The 17,966-nt window shown below is 42.4% G+C and overlaps 1 protein-coding gene across 3 annotated transcripts in view; it reads right to left on the bottom strand.

Annotated features, from left to right (window-relative positions):
• Positions 1-620: 620 nt before the first annotated feature.
• Positions 621-17,966, bottom strand: part of PCCA (propionyl-CoA carboxylase subunit alpha) — a 972,421-nt gene continuing 955,075 nt past the window's right edge. For all 3 annotated transcript variants that reach the window (XM_063953234.1, XM_063953233.1, XM_063953232.1), the window contains 2 exons: positions 6,176-6,253; positions 621-856 (listed from right to left, as the gene is read on the bottom strand). In XM_063953234.1, the coding sequence (XP_063809304.1) occupies positions 788-856; positions 6,176-6,253 (147 nt within the window). In that variant the 3' untranslated portion in view covers positions 621-787. The remainder of the gene's footprint in view (positions 857-6,175; positions 6,254-17,966) is intronic.

Raw genomic sequence — 17,966 nt, 5'->3', positions numbered from 1 at the left:
CCTCGGGACACTTGCAGGGGTGCCCTGGGTTGGTGGTCCAGGACCAATTCAAATTATTCATGGTCAATATAATAGGCAAAACCAGTGCTGGTGGCTGCCAGTCATAAAATATATGGCCAAACAGAAGCAAATCCTGTCCCTCACCACACAACTGACCCTAAGGATGACCTATAAACGCGATCTACTTAATGTAATATTTCTTTCTAAATTTCTCAATAAGAAATTTTTGGCCTAGGGGTGCCGTGAAAAAAAATTCTAATATTCTAGGGCGCCGTGATTCAAAAAAGTTTGGAAACCACTGGTCTAGGTGCTCGCGTCACTTATTATTAGGTCTTTTAGAATAATAGGTACTGCACTGTAAAGAACAATCAGCCAATTTCTCATTTATCCCTACAATATCCATGCAAGATAGTAAAGTGGTGGCAAAATAACATTTTATTCTGTATATTGGCAATAAATGTTCATCATCGGCAGAATCAGAAATGTTCTGAAGCATCAGTGATTTTTGTACCTTGGCCTAAAATAGATTAGTTCTGTCCAGGACGAAGTCAGTCTAACATATGATGGGATATGTGTGTATTTCATTTGTACACAATTGATAAAAACACACAAAGAAAACATTTTAAGCACTGTTTTTTTTTTTTTTATTCATCCCACTTATATTTGTAATAAATACAATTGTACAAAATCTGTTTTGTAGGAATGTAATCTCAAAACATGTATCTGGGACAGATTTATAAGAAATTTGTTTATAAAGTGTCAGATGGAGTCTTGTAGTGAATGTGATTTATTCAAGGTGCACCAGTAGATCCCCCTCACCCACGGTTTCACCAGGCTTGCAGTGCACAGATGTTACCTGTTAAAATGACAATAAAGTCAGATTAAAAAAACAAAATAATAATTTTCAGCTAGACAAGTGCTCTTCTCCATAATTACAGTATGTTGGGAGAGAATACACAGCAGGGGATATCTGGCCCTTAGATAATGGTACCGTGTTAGTACGGTACCTATTACGTTAGTGTGGAAAGAGAAGCACCTGCCACTGCTCACTCCCCACTCGCATAATAAACTCCCCCAATAAATATATACATACTATGACCAATCAGTAGGGTTCTTGCGCTGTACAAGTAGAATCACTCCATGAAACATGCAGCACTCACCTCCCGCTCCCTGGATTTCTAATCACCATAATACAAGCGTATACATACTGATGTATGGAAGCTGTGCAAGCTAGTCATCGTAGAGAAGCTCAAAATGCTTTATCATATTATTCACATTGGACAAGTATGTGTATACACATCGCAGCAATACATGCAAAGTAGCACACGTGAGTTTCATAACTGTTCCCTTTAATGTAAATTATTTACGTGTGCCTGCAGTATATGCACTGCATTGCTCCTTAACCAGTGCAAATGTTGTTACAAAGCTATATAATATTTGAGTTTACGGTAATTTTGAGTTATACAGTATATACACACACACATTATATACACTGCTCAAAAAAATAAAGGGAACACTAACATAACACATCCTAGATCTGAATGAATGAAATATTCTTATTAAATACTTTGTTCTTTACATAGTTGAATGTGCTGACAACAAAATCACACAAAAATTATCAATGGAACTCAAATTTATTAATCCATGGAGGTCTGGATTTGGAGTCACACTCAAAATTAAAGTGGAAAAACACACTACAGGCTGATCCAACTTTGATGTAATGTCCTTAAAACAAGTCAAAATGAGGCTCAGTAGTGTGTGTGGCCTCCACGTGCCTGTATGACCTCCCTACAACGCATGGGCATGCTCCTGATGAGGTGGCGGATGGTCTCCTGAGGGATCTCCTCCCAGACCTGGATTAAGCATCCGCCAACTCCTGGACAGTCTGTGGTGCAACGTGGCGTTGGTGGATGGAGCGAGACATGATGTCCCAGATGTGCTCAAATGGATTCAGGTCTGGGGAACTGGCGGGCCAGTCCATAGCATCAATACCTTCATCTTGCAGGAACTGCTGACACACTCCAGCCACATGAGGTCTAGCATTGTCATGCATTAGGAGGAACCCAGGGCCAACCGCACCAGCATATGGTCTCACAAGGGGTCTGAGGATCTCATCTCGGTACCTAATGGCAGTCAGGCTACCTCTGGCGAGCACATGGAGGGCTGTGCGGCCCCCCAAAGAAATGCCACCCCACACCATTACTGACCCACTGCCAAACAGGTCATGCTGGAGGATGTTGCAGGCAGCAGAACGTTCTCCTTGGCGTCTCCAGACTCTGTCACGTCTGTCACATGTGCTCCAGGCCTACTAGCACCCTGAGCGAGAAAATGTAAGAGCGCCCCTCAACCCCTATGCGTCGGGGAAAGTGGACGTGGCCTCCCGGGAAAGTGGGCGTGGCCTCGTAACTTCATATTATCAAACTATAAATAAATATATTTTCACACCCCCTCTTTGCACACAATTAGCAGCCTTACACAGAACAGCCACAGTAGTGTTCCTTACACACAATGTCTCCAGTGTAGTGCCAGATACACATAATGTGCAGTGCCAGATAGACATGATATACCCCCAGCAGTGCCAGCTACACATGACATGCCCCGCAGCAGTGCCAGCTACACATGACATGCCCTGCAGCAGTGCCAGCTACACATGACATGCCCCGCAGCAGTGCCAGCTACACATGACATGCCCCGCAGCAGTGCCAGCTACACATGACATCCCCCACAACAGTGCCAGCTACACACAATATGCCCCCCTGCAGTGCCAGCTACACATGATAGTGTTCACGGTTTAGGGCAGGGTGCTGATCACAAGGAGGGCACATTTTTAAGTTAGGAGGGCAAAATGATGTACATACTGTAATGCTTGGTGCTCCTCCACCCACATGCAGAAGTAGGGACAGTGCGCGCCGAAGGCGTGCAGCAAAAATTTAGGGGCGTTGCTTCGTGGGGAAGGTGCATGACCACATAATAGTGGCAATTCGCACTACACCACATAGTAGTGCAGCTAATACACATTGCACCAGGTAGAACCTCCTATACACTTTGCGCCAGGCAGAGCACGTTAGACACATTGCCTAGCCACAGACGCCTAGTAGATACACTACATGATATGCCCCCCAGCAGTGCCAGCTACACGTGACATGCCCCCCAGCAGTGCCAGCTACACGTGACATACCCCCCAGCAGTGCCAGCTACACGTGACATGCCCCCCAGCAGTGCCAGATACATAAATGGCCACACAGTGCAGATATGCCCCCAGTGCCAGATACATAAATGCCCCCACAATGCCAGATACATAAGTGCCCCCATAATGCCAGATACATAAATGACCCCACAGTGCCAGATACATAAGTGCCCCCACAGTGCCAGATACATAAGTGCCCCCACAGTGCCAGATACATAAGTGCCCCCACAGTGCCAGATACATAAGTGCCCCCACAGTGCCAGATACATCAATGACCCCACAGTGCCAGATACATAAGTGCCCCCCACAGTGCCAGATACATCAATGACCCCACAGTGCCAGATACATAAATGCCCCCAGTGCCACAAAACATAAATGCCCCCACAGTGCCAGATACAAAACTGCCCCCACAGTGCCAGATACATAAATGCCCCCCCGTGCCACAAAACATAAAAGCCCCCACAGTGCAGATATGCCCCCACAGTGCCAGATACATAAATGCCCCCAGTGCCAGAAACATAAATGCCCCCACAGTGCAGATATCAAATATCTGGTGGCCAATAAGGAGACGAATACAAGTCCGACGAGGCTCATTAAATGCAGACCGGCCGCCCGTCATTTGACAGGGATGGCCAGTCAAATACCTATTATCTCCGTTCCATTTTCAGGAGGATGTACAGGCTCTAAAACACCATTACCACCAGAGAAAAAAACAATTCCAGCCAGCAAACTTAGATAATAATATGGGAGTATCATATCATAGCTAAATTTCTGCCACAATAAAATTCCTGAAAAAATCCCCAGTATAGTTAGCTGCTGGGGATTTTTTCAGGAATTTTATTGTGGCAGAAATTTAGCTATGACATGATACTCCCACTCTGCATTTAATGAGCCTCGTCAGACTTGTATTCGTCTCCTTATTGGCCACCAGATATTTGAATTTTAGGACAACCCTATTTAAACACAGCAAACCCGTTTATCGGGTTTGGCTCCATGATTAAGCCATGGGTGAAATGCGCATCGGAGTGATGCGCCGGGAGTGAAGTGTGCACTCCTGCAATATTGTCAACCATTCCTAGATTTAATTACTTGTTTATTTAATGTGTGCATATTGAAATGTATGTGTTTTTTACTGGGTAATAAATGTGGCAGCGTCAGCCATTACATACAAACCCCAGGTCATAACGCGAGAGCTCATGTTAATAGCAGCGTGGTTACACAGTGAAATATAGACGCTTTGTCCTGGACAGCGGATTAATAATCCAGTGAGGCGCTCTGTTATTCAATATCACTAACAGTATGCTCATGTTGAAATCATCAGTGACAATTAAAGTTAGACCTGTGCCTAAGTTTTAGTTCATGAAAAACATATATGAGCATTATTACTCTCATACTCTGAGGAAAATTACCATTGGCTGCCATTCACAACATGCTTAATTATGTGTGTGTTTATTATTGAACTAATGTAGAACTCCGTACATTAGAAATATACGAGGATTTTACTGCTAAGGCAATCCAACTAATGTACTCACGAAGTGTCATCTTGTTTTGGATACTTTGTGAATGAGAGTATGAAAGATACATCAGAACAATTTTACTGTGACTGAGCACAATATGGTTACATATGTATACAAATTGGTCTGTGTGGGCCACGCATGGTAGACCTCAGAGAACAGATATAGCAGTTTGAGCGTTAAACTGCAGCCGCACGGCTAATTTTCGAACGGTTGTACCCACACTGACAAGACGATATCAATATTGAGGATCAGGCTCCTGGGAGTAATTACTATTAAAAAATTGTGATTGTGAGAGAAGCGATTTTCACACATTTCAATGAACCACATACAGTATGTGAACATTTAGGCTGACATTACAGTAAATAATAGACTTTAATTATACTAGGATTATTATTGACAATAAAATCACTGATATTTGAATCATTAATGTAATAATAGCAGGAGTGTTCATCGACATCCCGGCGCTACTTATTTTAATACTTTCTTTCTTACTAAAATTCTATCTTTTAATATTTCGCCTTTTTAGCTTCAGTAGGTGGGGATTTAATAAATATATATACCTAATAAAAGTTATGTTTTCAAATTTAGTACTAAATTAGAGTGGTGTGGTAGGTGGGAAATCATTTATTGTATACACTCAATAAAGGGTATATGTAATATTGATTATGAAATTCCAATTGACGCGGTGCACCTTAATGCTGCCACTTTTTTTTTTTTTTGTAACCCAGTTGTTCAATAAGCAGCAGGTAGCACGCCCCCATACATGCCCACAATTTCTTATGGGTTGACACTGTGAATGGGAGGCAATCGTCGAACTGAACCTGTGCGGGAACATCCTTTTGTCTGTTGCACAAAGGCGGAGGTAGCGGCCCTCCTGCTGGGTTGTTGCTCTCCTACGGCCTCCTCCACATCTCCTGATGTACTGGCCTGTCTCCTGGTAGCGCCTCCATGCTCTGGACACTACACTGACAGACACAGCAAACCTTCTTGCCACAGCTCGCATTGATGTGCCATCCTGGATGAGCTGCACTACCTGAGCCACTTGTGTGGGTTGTAGGGAGGTCATACAGGCACGTGGAGGCCACACACACTACTGAGCCTCATTTTGACTTGTTTTAAGGACATTACATCAAATTTGGATCAGCCTGTAGTGTGTTTTTCCACTTTAATTTTGAGTGTGACTCCAAATCCAGACCTCCATGGGTTAATAAATTAGATTTCCATTGATAATTTTTGTGTGATTTTGTTGTCAGCACATTCAACTATGTAAAGAACAAAGTATTTAATAAGAATATTTCATTCATTCAGATCTAGGATGTGTTATTTTAGTGTTCCTTTTATTTTTTTGAGCAGTGTATATATATATATATATATATACACAAGAGACCTCAGCCACTAAGACAGCCAACAGATGAACGGCACATACTGTATACCCATGCTGACACAAAGGCAGGGGAAACAGAAACCGTACCTTTCCAGTTTTAGCAGCTGTCATGCTGTTCTGCATCTTCATTGCTTCAATGACACAGATCTCTTGTCCCTCTGACACCTATCACAATACAATTGCAGCTAGTTAGGACACACTAATTAGGGCATTACAGAGTTAGCTTTTCTGTCTAATAAATATACACACTAATAATTCAAAACATGTTTATAAGATCCCTTAAGAAGCCAAGACATAAGAGGCTGCAACCGTTGGAAAGGAAGGCATCATCCTATGAACACAATCAAGGGCTGATGTAATATTTTGTCTTCTGAGCATAAATACACACTTATTATTCTAGCTTGCAAATAACTATTACATGAACTTCATGCATAAAAGTAGTTATGTGATCTTCATTAGTAAATGAGGATAGATAGAAATAAATAAAATAAATAACTGGTCTCTGACAATGTGTGCTTCAGTTGTATGAAAGAACCCTCATGCTAGTAACTGTACTCTGGCAATGACGATGTTACTAGCATATTGCTTCCAACAAGATCCTCCAATTATACACTTTACAGCTCTCTATGTGGGCAATTCAATTAGATGCAATGTTGGTTCAGTTATATTTAGAGTAGCCCAATATCTCATATGGGGGTGCAAGGTAAAACAAGCTATGTTGCTGCACCGCCCATACTGCATTTAAATGAATCACCCCCTATATTAGAAATGTAACACTAATAAGGGGAGATTCAGTTAAGGACAAAGTTCCATCAATAGCCTGAGCAATGTGCGGCTGCACACATTGGGGGTAATTCAGATCTGATCGTAGCAACAAATTTGTTAGCAGTTGGGTAAAACCATGTGCACTGCAGGGGGGGGGGCAGATATAACATGTGCAGAGAGAGTTAGATTTGGGTGGGTTATTTTGTTTCTGTGCAGGGTAAATAACGGCTGCTTTATTTTTATACTGCAATTTAGATTTCAGTTTAAACACACCCCGCCAGTGACGGAACTACCACCAGTGCAAGCGGTGCCTTGCACTGGGGCCCGCCGCTGTGAAGGGGCCTAAAGCCAGTGGCATGTAATGAGTCAAACTGACTCATTACATGCCGCCTGCCGCTGTGTGCTGCGGGCCGCCAAAGAGGAGAGGAGGAGAGCAGAGGGACGCAACCATGGGGAGAAGAAGGAGGAGGGAGGGGGACTCGGGAGCCGCAGCAGCGCAATGTAATTGGCAGCGCAATGTAATTGGGAGGGGGACTCGGGAGCCGCAGCAGCGCAATGTAATCAATGCAGCTTCTGGCAGATCCCGGGCAGGGGAGAAGGAGGAGGAGGGAGGGGAACTCGGGAGCCGCAGCAGCGCAATGTAATTGGTGGAAGCACAGCTGCAGCTGTCCCTCTCCTTCCACATAGGCTGGCCGCCGCTGTGATGAGGGAAGCGCATCCCAGCATTCACAGCGAGGAGCCTGACTGCCTGAGCCAGCGGAGACCGTAAGTATCATCTGTCCTTTCTGTCTGTCTGCCGTAATGTGTAAAAACGGGGGCACTGTCTGCCGTAAATTGTAAAAAAGGGGACACTGTCTGCCGTAATGTGTAAAAAGGGGACGCTGTCTGCCGTAATGTGTAAAAACAGACGCTGTCTGCCGTAATGTGTAAAAATGGGGACGCTGTCTGCTGTAATGTGTAAAAATGGGGACGCTGTCTACCGTAATGTGTAAGAAAGGGGACGCTGTCTGCCGTAATGTGTAAAAAAGGGGACGCTGTCTGCCGTTATGTGTAAAAAGGGGACGCTGTCTGCCATGTGTAAAAAGGGGACGCTGTCTGCTGTAAAAGTGTAAAAAGGGGGACTGTCTGCCGTAAAAGTGTAAAAAGGGGGATGCTGTCTGCCGTAATGTGTAAAAAGGGGACGCTGTCTGCCATAATGTGTAAAAAGGGGACGCTGTCTGCCGTAAAGGTGTAAAAAAGGGGACGCTGTTTGCCATAATGTGTAAAAAGGGCACGCTGTCTGCCGTAAGTGTAAAAAGGGGGACTGTCTGCCGTAAAAGTGTAAAAAAGGGGTACGCTGTCTGCCGTAATGTGTAAAAAGGGGACGCTGTCTGCCGTAATGTGTAAAAAATGGACGCTGTCTGCTGTAATGTGTAAAAAGGGGACGCTGTCTGCCGTAATGTGTAGAAAGGGGGACTGTCTGCCGTAATGTGTAAAAAAGTGGGACTGTCTGCCGTAATGTGTAAAAAAGGGGGGCTGTCTGCTGTAATGTGTAAAAAAGGGGACGCTGTCTGCCGTAATGTGTAAAAAGGGGACGCTGTCTGCCGTAATGTGTAAAAGGTGGACGCTGTCTGCCGTAATGTGTAAAAAGGGCTCTACCTGGTGTAGTGGCGCTACTGTGCGGCGTAATTTGAATAATGGAGACTACTGTGCACCATAACATGAATTGGTATTATTTTGTGGCCACACCCCTGCCCCATGAAGCCATGGCCCTATATTTTTTGCGCGTGCCTACGGCGCACACTGCCCCTATTTTACATAAAGGGGGCATGCAAAGAATCCCTAATCTGGAGTTGGGGGGTGAGGGAGTGGACTTGGAAGGGATAAGAGGGGAGGGGGGTCCCAAAGCATTTTGTTGCACCTGGGACCACTGCTCGCTAGTTCTGCCACGTGCCACCCAAATCTAACTCTCTCTGCACATGTTATATCTGTCTCCCCCGCAGTGCACATGGTTTTGGGCATTAGCTAACAGATTTGCTGCTGCGATCAGATCTGAATTAGGCCCATTGTGAGGTGCGACCAAAATAAGTAAGGTTTTCCTTCCCGGATAGCCTGTGTTATATAAACTTGTGAGGCACAGATGGAACTTTGTGGCGAATTGAATCACTACCATAATCTTTTAATACAATTTGCTCTTGTAGATGTTAATGTTTATTCGCTTTGAAAATTCAGATTTAAATAGGGAGCTTCTGATTCAAAAGCAAGGCTAGAACATACTTCAGTATTACAGATTGTGTTCTGATCACTTAATGACCAAGCTACCTCCTAAGGATGGTATCATTTAGGCACTTAAAGTGCAGTGTCTAATCATTTATATAGCAAATACATGAGCACTTTCACTGCAGTGTTTAATATGCCGACAGTGTTTTCAAAGCGGTTAATAAAACTAAAGCTCTCCAAATTAAATATATTCTATTTAAAAAGAAATTTTTAAGTGTTCAGAAATGTGTGCACAGTACTAATACACTTTAACAGGCTATAATACAACATATAACGTTGAAAATTAGGCTTCTGGGCTTATTAAGTTAGAAAATAAACTATGACGCTGACCTAAATGATACTGAATAATTAAACTTGACATTTTAAACCGTACAAAACTGAGTTGACTGTTGAAGAAAAGCTGGTTATAAAATCCCCAAAAAACAATGGCTAAAATATAAATAAAAATAAATAAATATTCATTAGTTACAAGCCAATGTGCTGAAATCTTTTGTCACAAACAGATAACAATAAAAAATGGACTTCAAAAGACATCCATAAAAATGTATATTTAGTGAGAAACTTATTTGCCTGTTTAAGCCACAATCTGCAAAGAAAGAGAGATCACTGGACACAGCCCAAATTAATGTGACAGGTTACTTTCCCTGCAACCCCCACATAATGGTCACAAGCCCTACAAGTCTCTCTGATAAACCAAATCTGAGCTGATGTATTTCTCTCCTCCTTGTCTAATTGGTATAAAGTTTGCAGCTCTCCATCCTGTATCTTTCATCCAGCTTGCTGCGTCCTCTCCTTTGACATGGAGGGTTATAGGTCACATTCACATCCGATTATCAAAGTAGCACTCATTAAACAGCAGTCTGCCCTGTACCTAAACGAGTTAGCTTGAAGAAGCCGTCAGTACATATACTCAACCGATTCTTGCATTTTAAAGAAGTTTGGATGTGACACAACATTGCCACAATCCAAAGTTTTAGACATCTCCAGCTGATGATTAATTATGGGTGGTGGGAAATAAAATGCAGTAAAGCCAGCTGCTTGCCATGGTCGGCAAAATTACTATAATGGATATAGGCTGCCAATTTTCCATTTATTGGCAAGCCTTCCAAATGCAATTAGGGGACTTAGAAATGATATGGAAATCTATCAAGTCCCTTTTCTGAGACGTCCTTCCCCTGAGACTTGTCTTCAAGCTTCTCACTGACTTTACCATACTAATGATGTTAACTTCTTTTTATTCTTCATTAAAGCACCTGTCAAGGTTTTCATATACAAATTCAGCAGTCACTTGTGCGGCAAACAAACAAATGGCAAGTTTTGGGGAACTTCTCATTGACTCGGCTGTCTCCCAGCTCCACAGACATCTCAGAGAAGTCACACAGCAAGGTGGTCAGGAATATACGGCATGAGGCACATTATAAGTGAAGGCAGACCCTCATCAGGAACTCTGTTGCTCGCCCTGTCCTATTTGCTTTGGAATAAAAGCATGAAAATGAAATGCAAAGGCTAAAATTGCAGAGGTAAAGGATGACTGCACAGTGCTCCATTTCTCAATTTCATCCTTCAGAGCCACAAAATGGGGCGATACAGTCACTGGATGAGATGTACAGTAACAGCTGTGCTCTTCCCACACAGGGGAGGGACCTCCAATGTGCTACGGTCTGCAGCAGACAGACAGCAACAAAGCACAATGCTGTGCTATGGATCTGCAGGAACACTAAATACTAGAGAGACATTTAAAGGGGCGACTATCCTCATCATAAAGATGTTATCACTTGCTTGTGTTAAAGGATTTTATGTCAGTATGTTTTAAAATCATGAAAAAGATCTTTGATACATTACTTGGCTAATCAATTCTGCGGAAGCAGTAAGAATGGCATAGGAAGCTGTGCCAGTGGCATATGGCTCTCTACTGTGCTAAACATTCATACTAAAGACAGGTTCATCAGTCATTAGAGGATCTGGGTAAAAAAAATTAGCTTCTGATGGATGGTATTTAGAGCTGACCTGCTGATAATACATTACCAAAGAAACACCGCTTTCCAAACCCAGATGACATTAGAAATTGCAGACCATGAAATAAAATACCTGCAAGCAGACATCATGTACACTAGGTTATACCATATAATAAATAACCATTTAAACTCTTCTTAAAACTGGGCCTTCTGCAAGGGACCTTGGGTCAGGCCTTCACAGGCCAATTAATAGACAGCACCTGCTGTATAGAAGCAGCACACCAAGCACTTTTCCAAATCATTTTAGCAATTAAAACAAAACTGGTTCCTGCCTATTTCAACAGGACCTGTTTCTATGCAATAGTAGGAACCAAAGCATTATGAAACAAGTGTGTGAAGGAAACAAATGATGGGGAGGTGGAGGTGGATGGGATAAAGCTGCAGTGTGGAACAGAACCCATCTTTTGTCCTCTTATATTCTGAGCCTTCTGCCTAATTTGGCAGAAAAACAGAGGGCGTGTGGGGGCCTTCCACAGTATCACCTTCTGCTGCACTCTGCCCCCCTAAAATGATGGATCAATATCATCCCTGCTGATTTCCCTTCAAAGGTGGAAATTCTTCAATTACAGATTTTATTTGGGGGGGCGGACGGGACACAGGTGTCAGTTTAATATGTATCTTGGTTTCTGCTTAGGTCATTGCCTAAATCTTTAGCTAACATGTCAATTCTCATATTAGTATATTGCAACAGATTTCAATTACTGACACAGAAATTGATTTATTTTTTATCATTAAAAGTAATACACCTCGTCTTCTACTGTTAAATGTAACAAATACAGTACAGATAGATGTTATATTTATGCCTTCAAATCAGACACTCTGTACAATCCACCTCACTTCAATTGGCAGATACTTTAAAGGTCATTGTTAGACCTAATCTCTCGCACTGTGTATAAAACTATGATGATGATTTGGTGAAACCTAGGGTTGATAAAATCTGGAAAGGTTCCTTTCAGGCTTGGCAATGCGACTTCCCGCTAATGCAAGATTTTACAATCGGAAGCCTTGCAAGAAGAGCTTATTAAAGCAGTAAAAAGAGCCTACATCTGTCAGTCACAGCCAAGATATGATAGAGGATGAGACTAGGGTGTGTCCACAGTGGGGCTGTTTACACACAATTTTTGGGAGTGTATAATTATGAAAACATTCTGGAACACTGTACTAGTCTATCTGAACAAAATATTGTATTTACAGCTCACATTGGACCCTTAGCTCTTTTATGTGCACATTGTTCTGCTTAAACCTTTTCTTTCCTTAGTGGAAACTATGGCAAAGAAGGCGATTTTTGCAACATTGGACATCTAGTATTAGACCTAATGTCCAGTCTGCGGTACAAAGACTAAAACATCTAATATACTATGACAGACAGTCCACTCTCGCGGACATAGAAAAGGGGGTGATCTGATTATATCGCAAATGGCGTCCATATACTGATATGTTATATTCGAATGCACAAATGCAGGTGTTTCAATTGTTTGAATCTACTAACTGGTTCCTTCACAGTAAACGATTTCTGGCACCTTGACCATCCCAGTTTTCATTATATTATTATTGAAGTGATGCTTCTGGTACGCATAGTGTATAATTTCACGTATCACCCCGCCCTCATGTGTGTACCCTCCCCCTATACTCATGTGTCCAGTTTCATGTTTATCTGTACATTATTTATCCTGTCCTACATCTCTTTCTTTTTCTCTCCTTTATTATTTTGGGATGATATTTGCAGTATAATTAGTGGCAATATGTGGATATTACATATAGTTATCACTAATGGCATCTTATATGTTATGGCGTATTGTTTTATGTGCATGTCTTTGCCTCTGGCTGCTCCAAGGTATTCTGGAAATTACTGGAGTGTATTTTGTTGATAGTATGTAACTTTTGTACATGCTGTTCTAATTAACATACATGTTTGTCATTTAGGCATGTACTGTGCTATATGAAAAATTCAATAAATACACACAATATATTTTCATATATAGTAAGTAGATCTGGTGCTTACTTGCCATATATCATATGAATTAAGCAATCTGTGTAAGATACCTAGTGAAAACGATAGATACAATAACTAAATATGGAGTAAAGCAATATACAAAACCACGCCCTATAGAATGTAGATGGCTGCCATCCATTAATAAAACAGGTGGTACACCAGATGTGTTGAATCTGTAAAATGGAAAAAGTGCCTACAAATATTGTGATTAAAACGTAGTAATTACTTAGAATAGATGTAAAGAGTGCATGTGTACCAAAACCTGCTTAAAAATAAAAGGCCTGTTTATATTTCTATGGTGCTTCTTGTTCCTCGCTGGTAAATGTGCCTGTAGTGTTCCAGTGGGAAACTAGGGAAGGGTGGGAAAGCCACAGGAAGAACACGTAGCATCATGGAAATATGACAGACAGATAAGCCTCAGATTTTTCTTGCCATTGTATTTCTTTTTTAAGTGTAAATCCCAAACTAGTAGGACGCTGTGTGTGTGTGTGTGTGTGTGTGTGTGTGTGTGTGTGTGTGTGTGTGCGTGTGTGTGTGTGTGTGTGTGTATAAAGTGAAGTTAAACTCATTTGATTGTTAAACAGTGATATATTTTTCTGCTAGAGGGTTGACCCCCAACTGCCTGTCCAGATCAAGGGATTAATGATGAACAACTAAATATAATTGGTCTGTTCAGTGCAGGGTTATAGACTCGTTAGGACATAATTCACTCCACTCTCCACGCCTCAAGACGTAAAAATACAATCTACTTTCATAGTGATAATAAAGTCTATAGGCTTTGATTTCAAAGTAGATAAACTAACCAGTACAGGAACACTACTTATACAACATTGATATATTTAGATGTACAATGTATTTCATTCTTAGGTGTATTAAGACAGAAATAATTGTATTTATGTACATACTGTATGTAATGTTAAGGTCACGATACCAGCAGTGTAATGGTGTGTGTGGGACTAGTATATGGCATACATGGTCATTTTCTCATTATCTTGTGTCTGCAAAATATATGTGCTTTACGATCCCTTGTTCCCTGCTGTATCCCATGTAATTCTAGTACAATTGCTTTTTCATCCAAGCTATCACCATGCTGGTAAGATTTGTGTGTGCCAGACCTAAGAACGAGGAGATATCTTTTGATGCCTCCTATCTGCACCCACCTGCTCAGGCTTTTATGAATTAGAGACTGTTGCCTAGAAACAAGCAGTCACAACTGACCAGAGACGAATTTGCCACATCTTTATATTACAACTACAATCACAACTTCCTCTCATGATACAGCATACACTACAAGTGATAATATGCTGCGACTGCTTCTTTACATTTTTACTGGAAATAAGAAAGTCCATTATGTAGTAACCTGCACAAATCCCTAAATAATTGGACGTCAACGAGCGCTGAATCGTTTGTGTCCCATCTAAACATGTTGCTGTGCACAATTCTCTAGCTCAAAGGTGGGAGGACAAGATTTGTCATGACATCCGATTGAGATGGCAGCTAACAGGATTAGAAAGCAGCTGTCACTTTGCATTACTTGGTGCCGAGGCCTAAAATAAAGATCTATAAGATGAAAACTTGGACGGAACAGCTCAAGTTGACTTTAGAGAGCGGAAAAGTAGCACTTTGACTTACAAAGAAAGAACTGACTATATATTAAGTTTTAAATACGTCCTAGCATCAATGTGGCAGCTGAACTATCATTCATAGAACATGATCTGTGTGCAAAATATATTTAAGTACTCCTAAAATGTATTTTATGGCTATATCATTAAGACTTGTTTAAATACAAAGAAAAGACATAAAAAGTATGATTTACACTTTAGGAAAAGAAACAAATATCCAATATATGAAACTTGGAAGTGCTGACAGATCTTGCCCTGTAAATCATACTTCTTACAATAGGGAATTTGTCCGGGGAGCTTGCCAGTCCTATTCGTTCAGCTCTGTATAGAGCCATAATGTCTCTACAGCCCTGGTCCTTGATATGACTTGTAGGATGAAATGATGACCTAGCAGTGGCTCCCTAATCTACTCCAACCTTCCTGTGCACATCCCATGCCAGCGGAGTACAGGGGAGTGTCTCTGTTACAGAGAGACTGTGTGCTATAGTTATATGTACTGCAGTGGATAAGTAAAGATGAACTACAGCAGGTAAGGAAACAGGTGCAATTCTCTGTCTGTAAGCATGCATGGTCAAGTTTACAGGTGAATCCAGTGACAGTACTTCAGCCACTATATGGACCTACAGTATACAGAGGAACAGTCAGTGGACAGAACTTTACTTTTCTAATAGCAGAACTATGATTCACCGGATAGAACAGTTACATTATATAGCACAAATGTAAAGATAATGTTACACGGAAATTGTATTACAATTTATATGAAAGCTAGTAATGTGAACAAGTGGTACACAACAAATGATTCAATATATACATTTGTACAGTCCAAGCAAAAAAATGTCAATACAAATGTGTAACATACTGTAGATGGGGAGGTCATGCCGAGTGATATTCATATAATGGGACAGGTCTTAAATGAGGGTACAAACTTATGTAAGTTAGAATAGGGAATTCTATAAAAGAGATGCAGGTCAGGAAAAGACAAGGAGATGAGAGATGTAAGAGAGGAGGACTAGAGAGAGCAATTAACCACCGCAGAAATAAAAAATGGTTGCATTTAGAGATAAGGCAGGAAATGCGAGCAGGAAAAAAAAGACACAGTTGGCTGTATATTTCACATCGTTTTACAAAAACTAAAATCAGGTCTCAGCCGCAATGCAATACGATGAGGGCGCACTGGGAGACTCTGCTGGTTAATTTGATATGTAACACTTGCATATCTGTGTGTGACTGAGTCGGGTTCACTACGATCTGCCGGCGGCCGGCCTCCCGGCGACCAGCATACCGGCGCCGGGAGGCCGGCCGCCGGCTTACCGACAGTGTGGCGAGCGCAAATGAGCCCCTTGCGGGCTCGCTGTGCTCGCCACGCTACGGGCATGGTGGCGCGCTAAGCGCGCCACACTATTTTATTCTCCCTCCAGGGGGGTCGTGGACCCCCACGAGGGAGAATAAGTGTCGGTATGCCGGCTGTCGGTATGCCGGCTGTCGGGCTCCCGGCGCCGGTATGCTGGTCGCCGGGAGCCCGACCGCCGGCATACTGAAGACCATCCGACTGAGTCTGTATATGAAATTTGGCTTGAAAATAAGTCACGGCAGCAGCATCGTAGCACTTTGTATACAGTTTCAGGCTCAGGTTGGAATTTAACTAGCCATGGTAATTTACCACAGGCTAAATGATCCTCTGGGGCTATTCATTTAGCCCCCACCCATGTTAACACCAGTTAACATGCTAATTTAACGGATGTTAACAAGGATGTTAGGTGAAAAATGGAGTGCAATTGAATAGCCACAGGTGTTAAAGCCTGAAGCTACCTCCCTTTTTCACCCACAGTAAATTACTGCAGGTAATTGAATTAACCCCTTAGTCGCACACATATATACAAGTGTCCCATATCAAATTACTCTGCACAGTCTCCTGGTGCATCCTAGTTGCATCACACTGCGACTAATAGGCCCTACACCAGGCATGTCCAAACTGCGGCCCTCCAGCTGTTGTGAAACTACATATCCCAGCATGCACTGAAACCGTTTTGCTGCCAGAGAATGCAAAAGCTGTGTCAGGGCATGCTGGGATGTGTAGTTTCTCAACAGCTGGAGGGCCGCAGTTTGGACATGCCTGCCCTACACACTGGCCAATAATCGTCAAAGATATGAACGATCTCGTTCATTAATGAACAAGATACCGTTCATATCTTTGCGTGTGGAGGCACCAGCGTTGAACGATGCGCAGCCCCGCGCTCGTTCATCGCTGGTGCCCCGTCGGCTGTGCATGCAGGCCAATATGGACGATCTCGGCCATATTTGCCTGCACTTCTATGGAGCCGTGCAACGGGGGGAGTGAAGTAACTTCACTCCCCCCGTCACTGCCCCCCCTGCCGCCTGGTCGCCCGTCGGCCATATCCGCCGTCGGGCAGCTCGGCGGCAGATCTTAAATCTGTAGGGCCTTTAGACACATTTTTAGGTAAAAATATGCAAAAAAAGACGTCCAACGCTAGCAGAGTAGCACGGGACCTAGTGCGCCGACAAGGGCTGTTTGGCAATAATATACAAGGACACATCTGTAGGACAGAATGGAAAAGCAGTAATGTGATTAACGTTCTATTTAAGTTTATACTAGATTGTTTCAATGGGATCCGGTCTGAAGATCGACAGTGTCTAAGTCGACAATGTTTAGGTCGACAGGGTCAAAAGGTCGACATGAGTATTTTTTAAACAAAATATTTTTCATACTTAACGATCAACGTGGACTACGATTGGAACGGTAATCTGTGCGAAGCACCTCGCCCGAAGCATGGCGGGCGAAGCAAGCCATGCGAGGAGACACGGTGCACTAATTGGGGTTCCCGGTCACTCTATGAAGAAAACGACACAACCCCCCCATAAAAAACTCATGTCGACCTTTTGACCTGTCGACCTAGAACATGTCAACCTATAGTGGTCGACCTAAATATTGTCGACCTAGACACTGTTGATCTAATGATCCACACCTGTTCTAATATTATCCAATGAGGACTGTAAACAACCTGCGCTCAGAACTACGTGTACACTAATTTTTACAAATATAGAAACAAGGTGTATAATTTACCCTAAATCATAGCAATGTATCACACTTGCATTCATAATCTGCCATAGACAAATCAAAGCTGATTGGCGATCGCTGATTGGTCGCTGTAGTTAAAATTCAATTTTTTAATAAATGCAATGTTACTTAAAATGGGTACATACAG

Source organism: Pseudophryne corroboree, chromosome 2, assembly GCF_028390025.1.
Source record: "Pseudophryne corroboree isolate aPseCor3 chromosome 2, aPseCor3.hap2, whole genome shotgun sequence".
NCBI lineage: Eukaryota > Metazoa > Chordata > Amphibia > Anura > Myobatrachidae > Pseudophryne > Pseudophryne corroboree.
The sequence above is the reverse complement of the archived record's forward strand: the minus strand, read 5'-3'. Positions and strand labels throughout refer to the sequence as shown.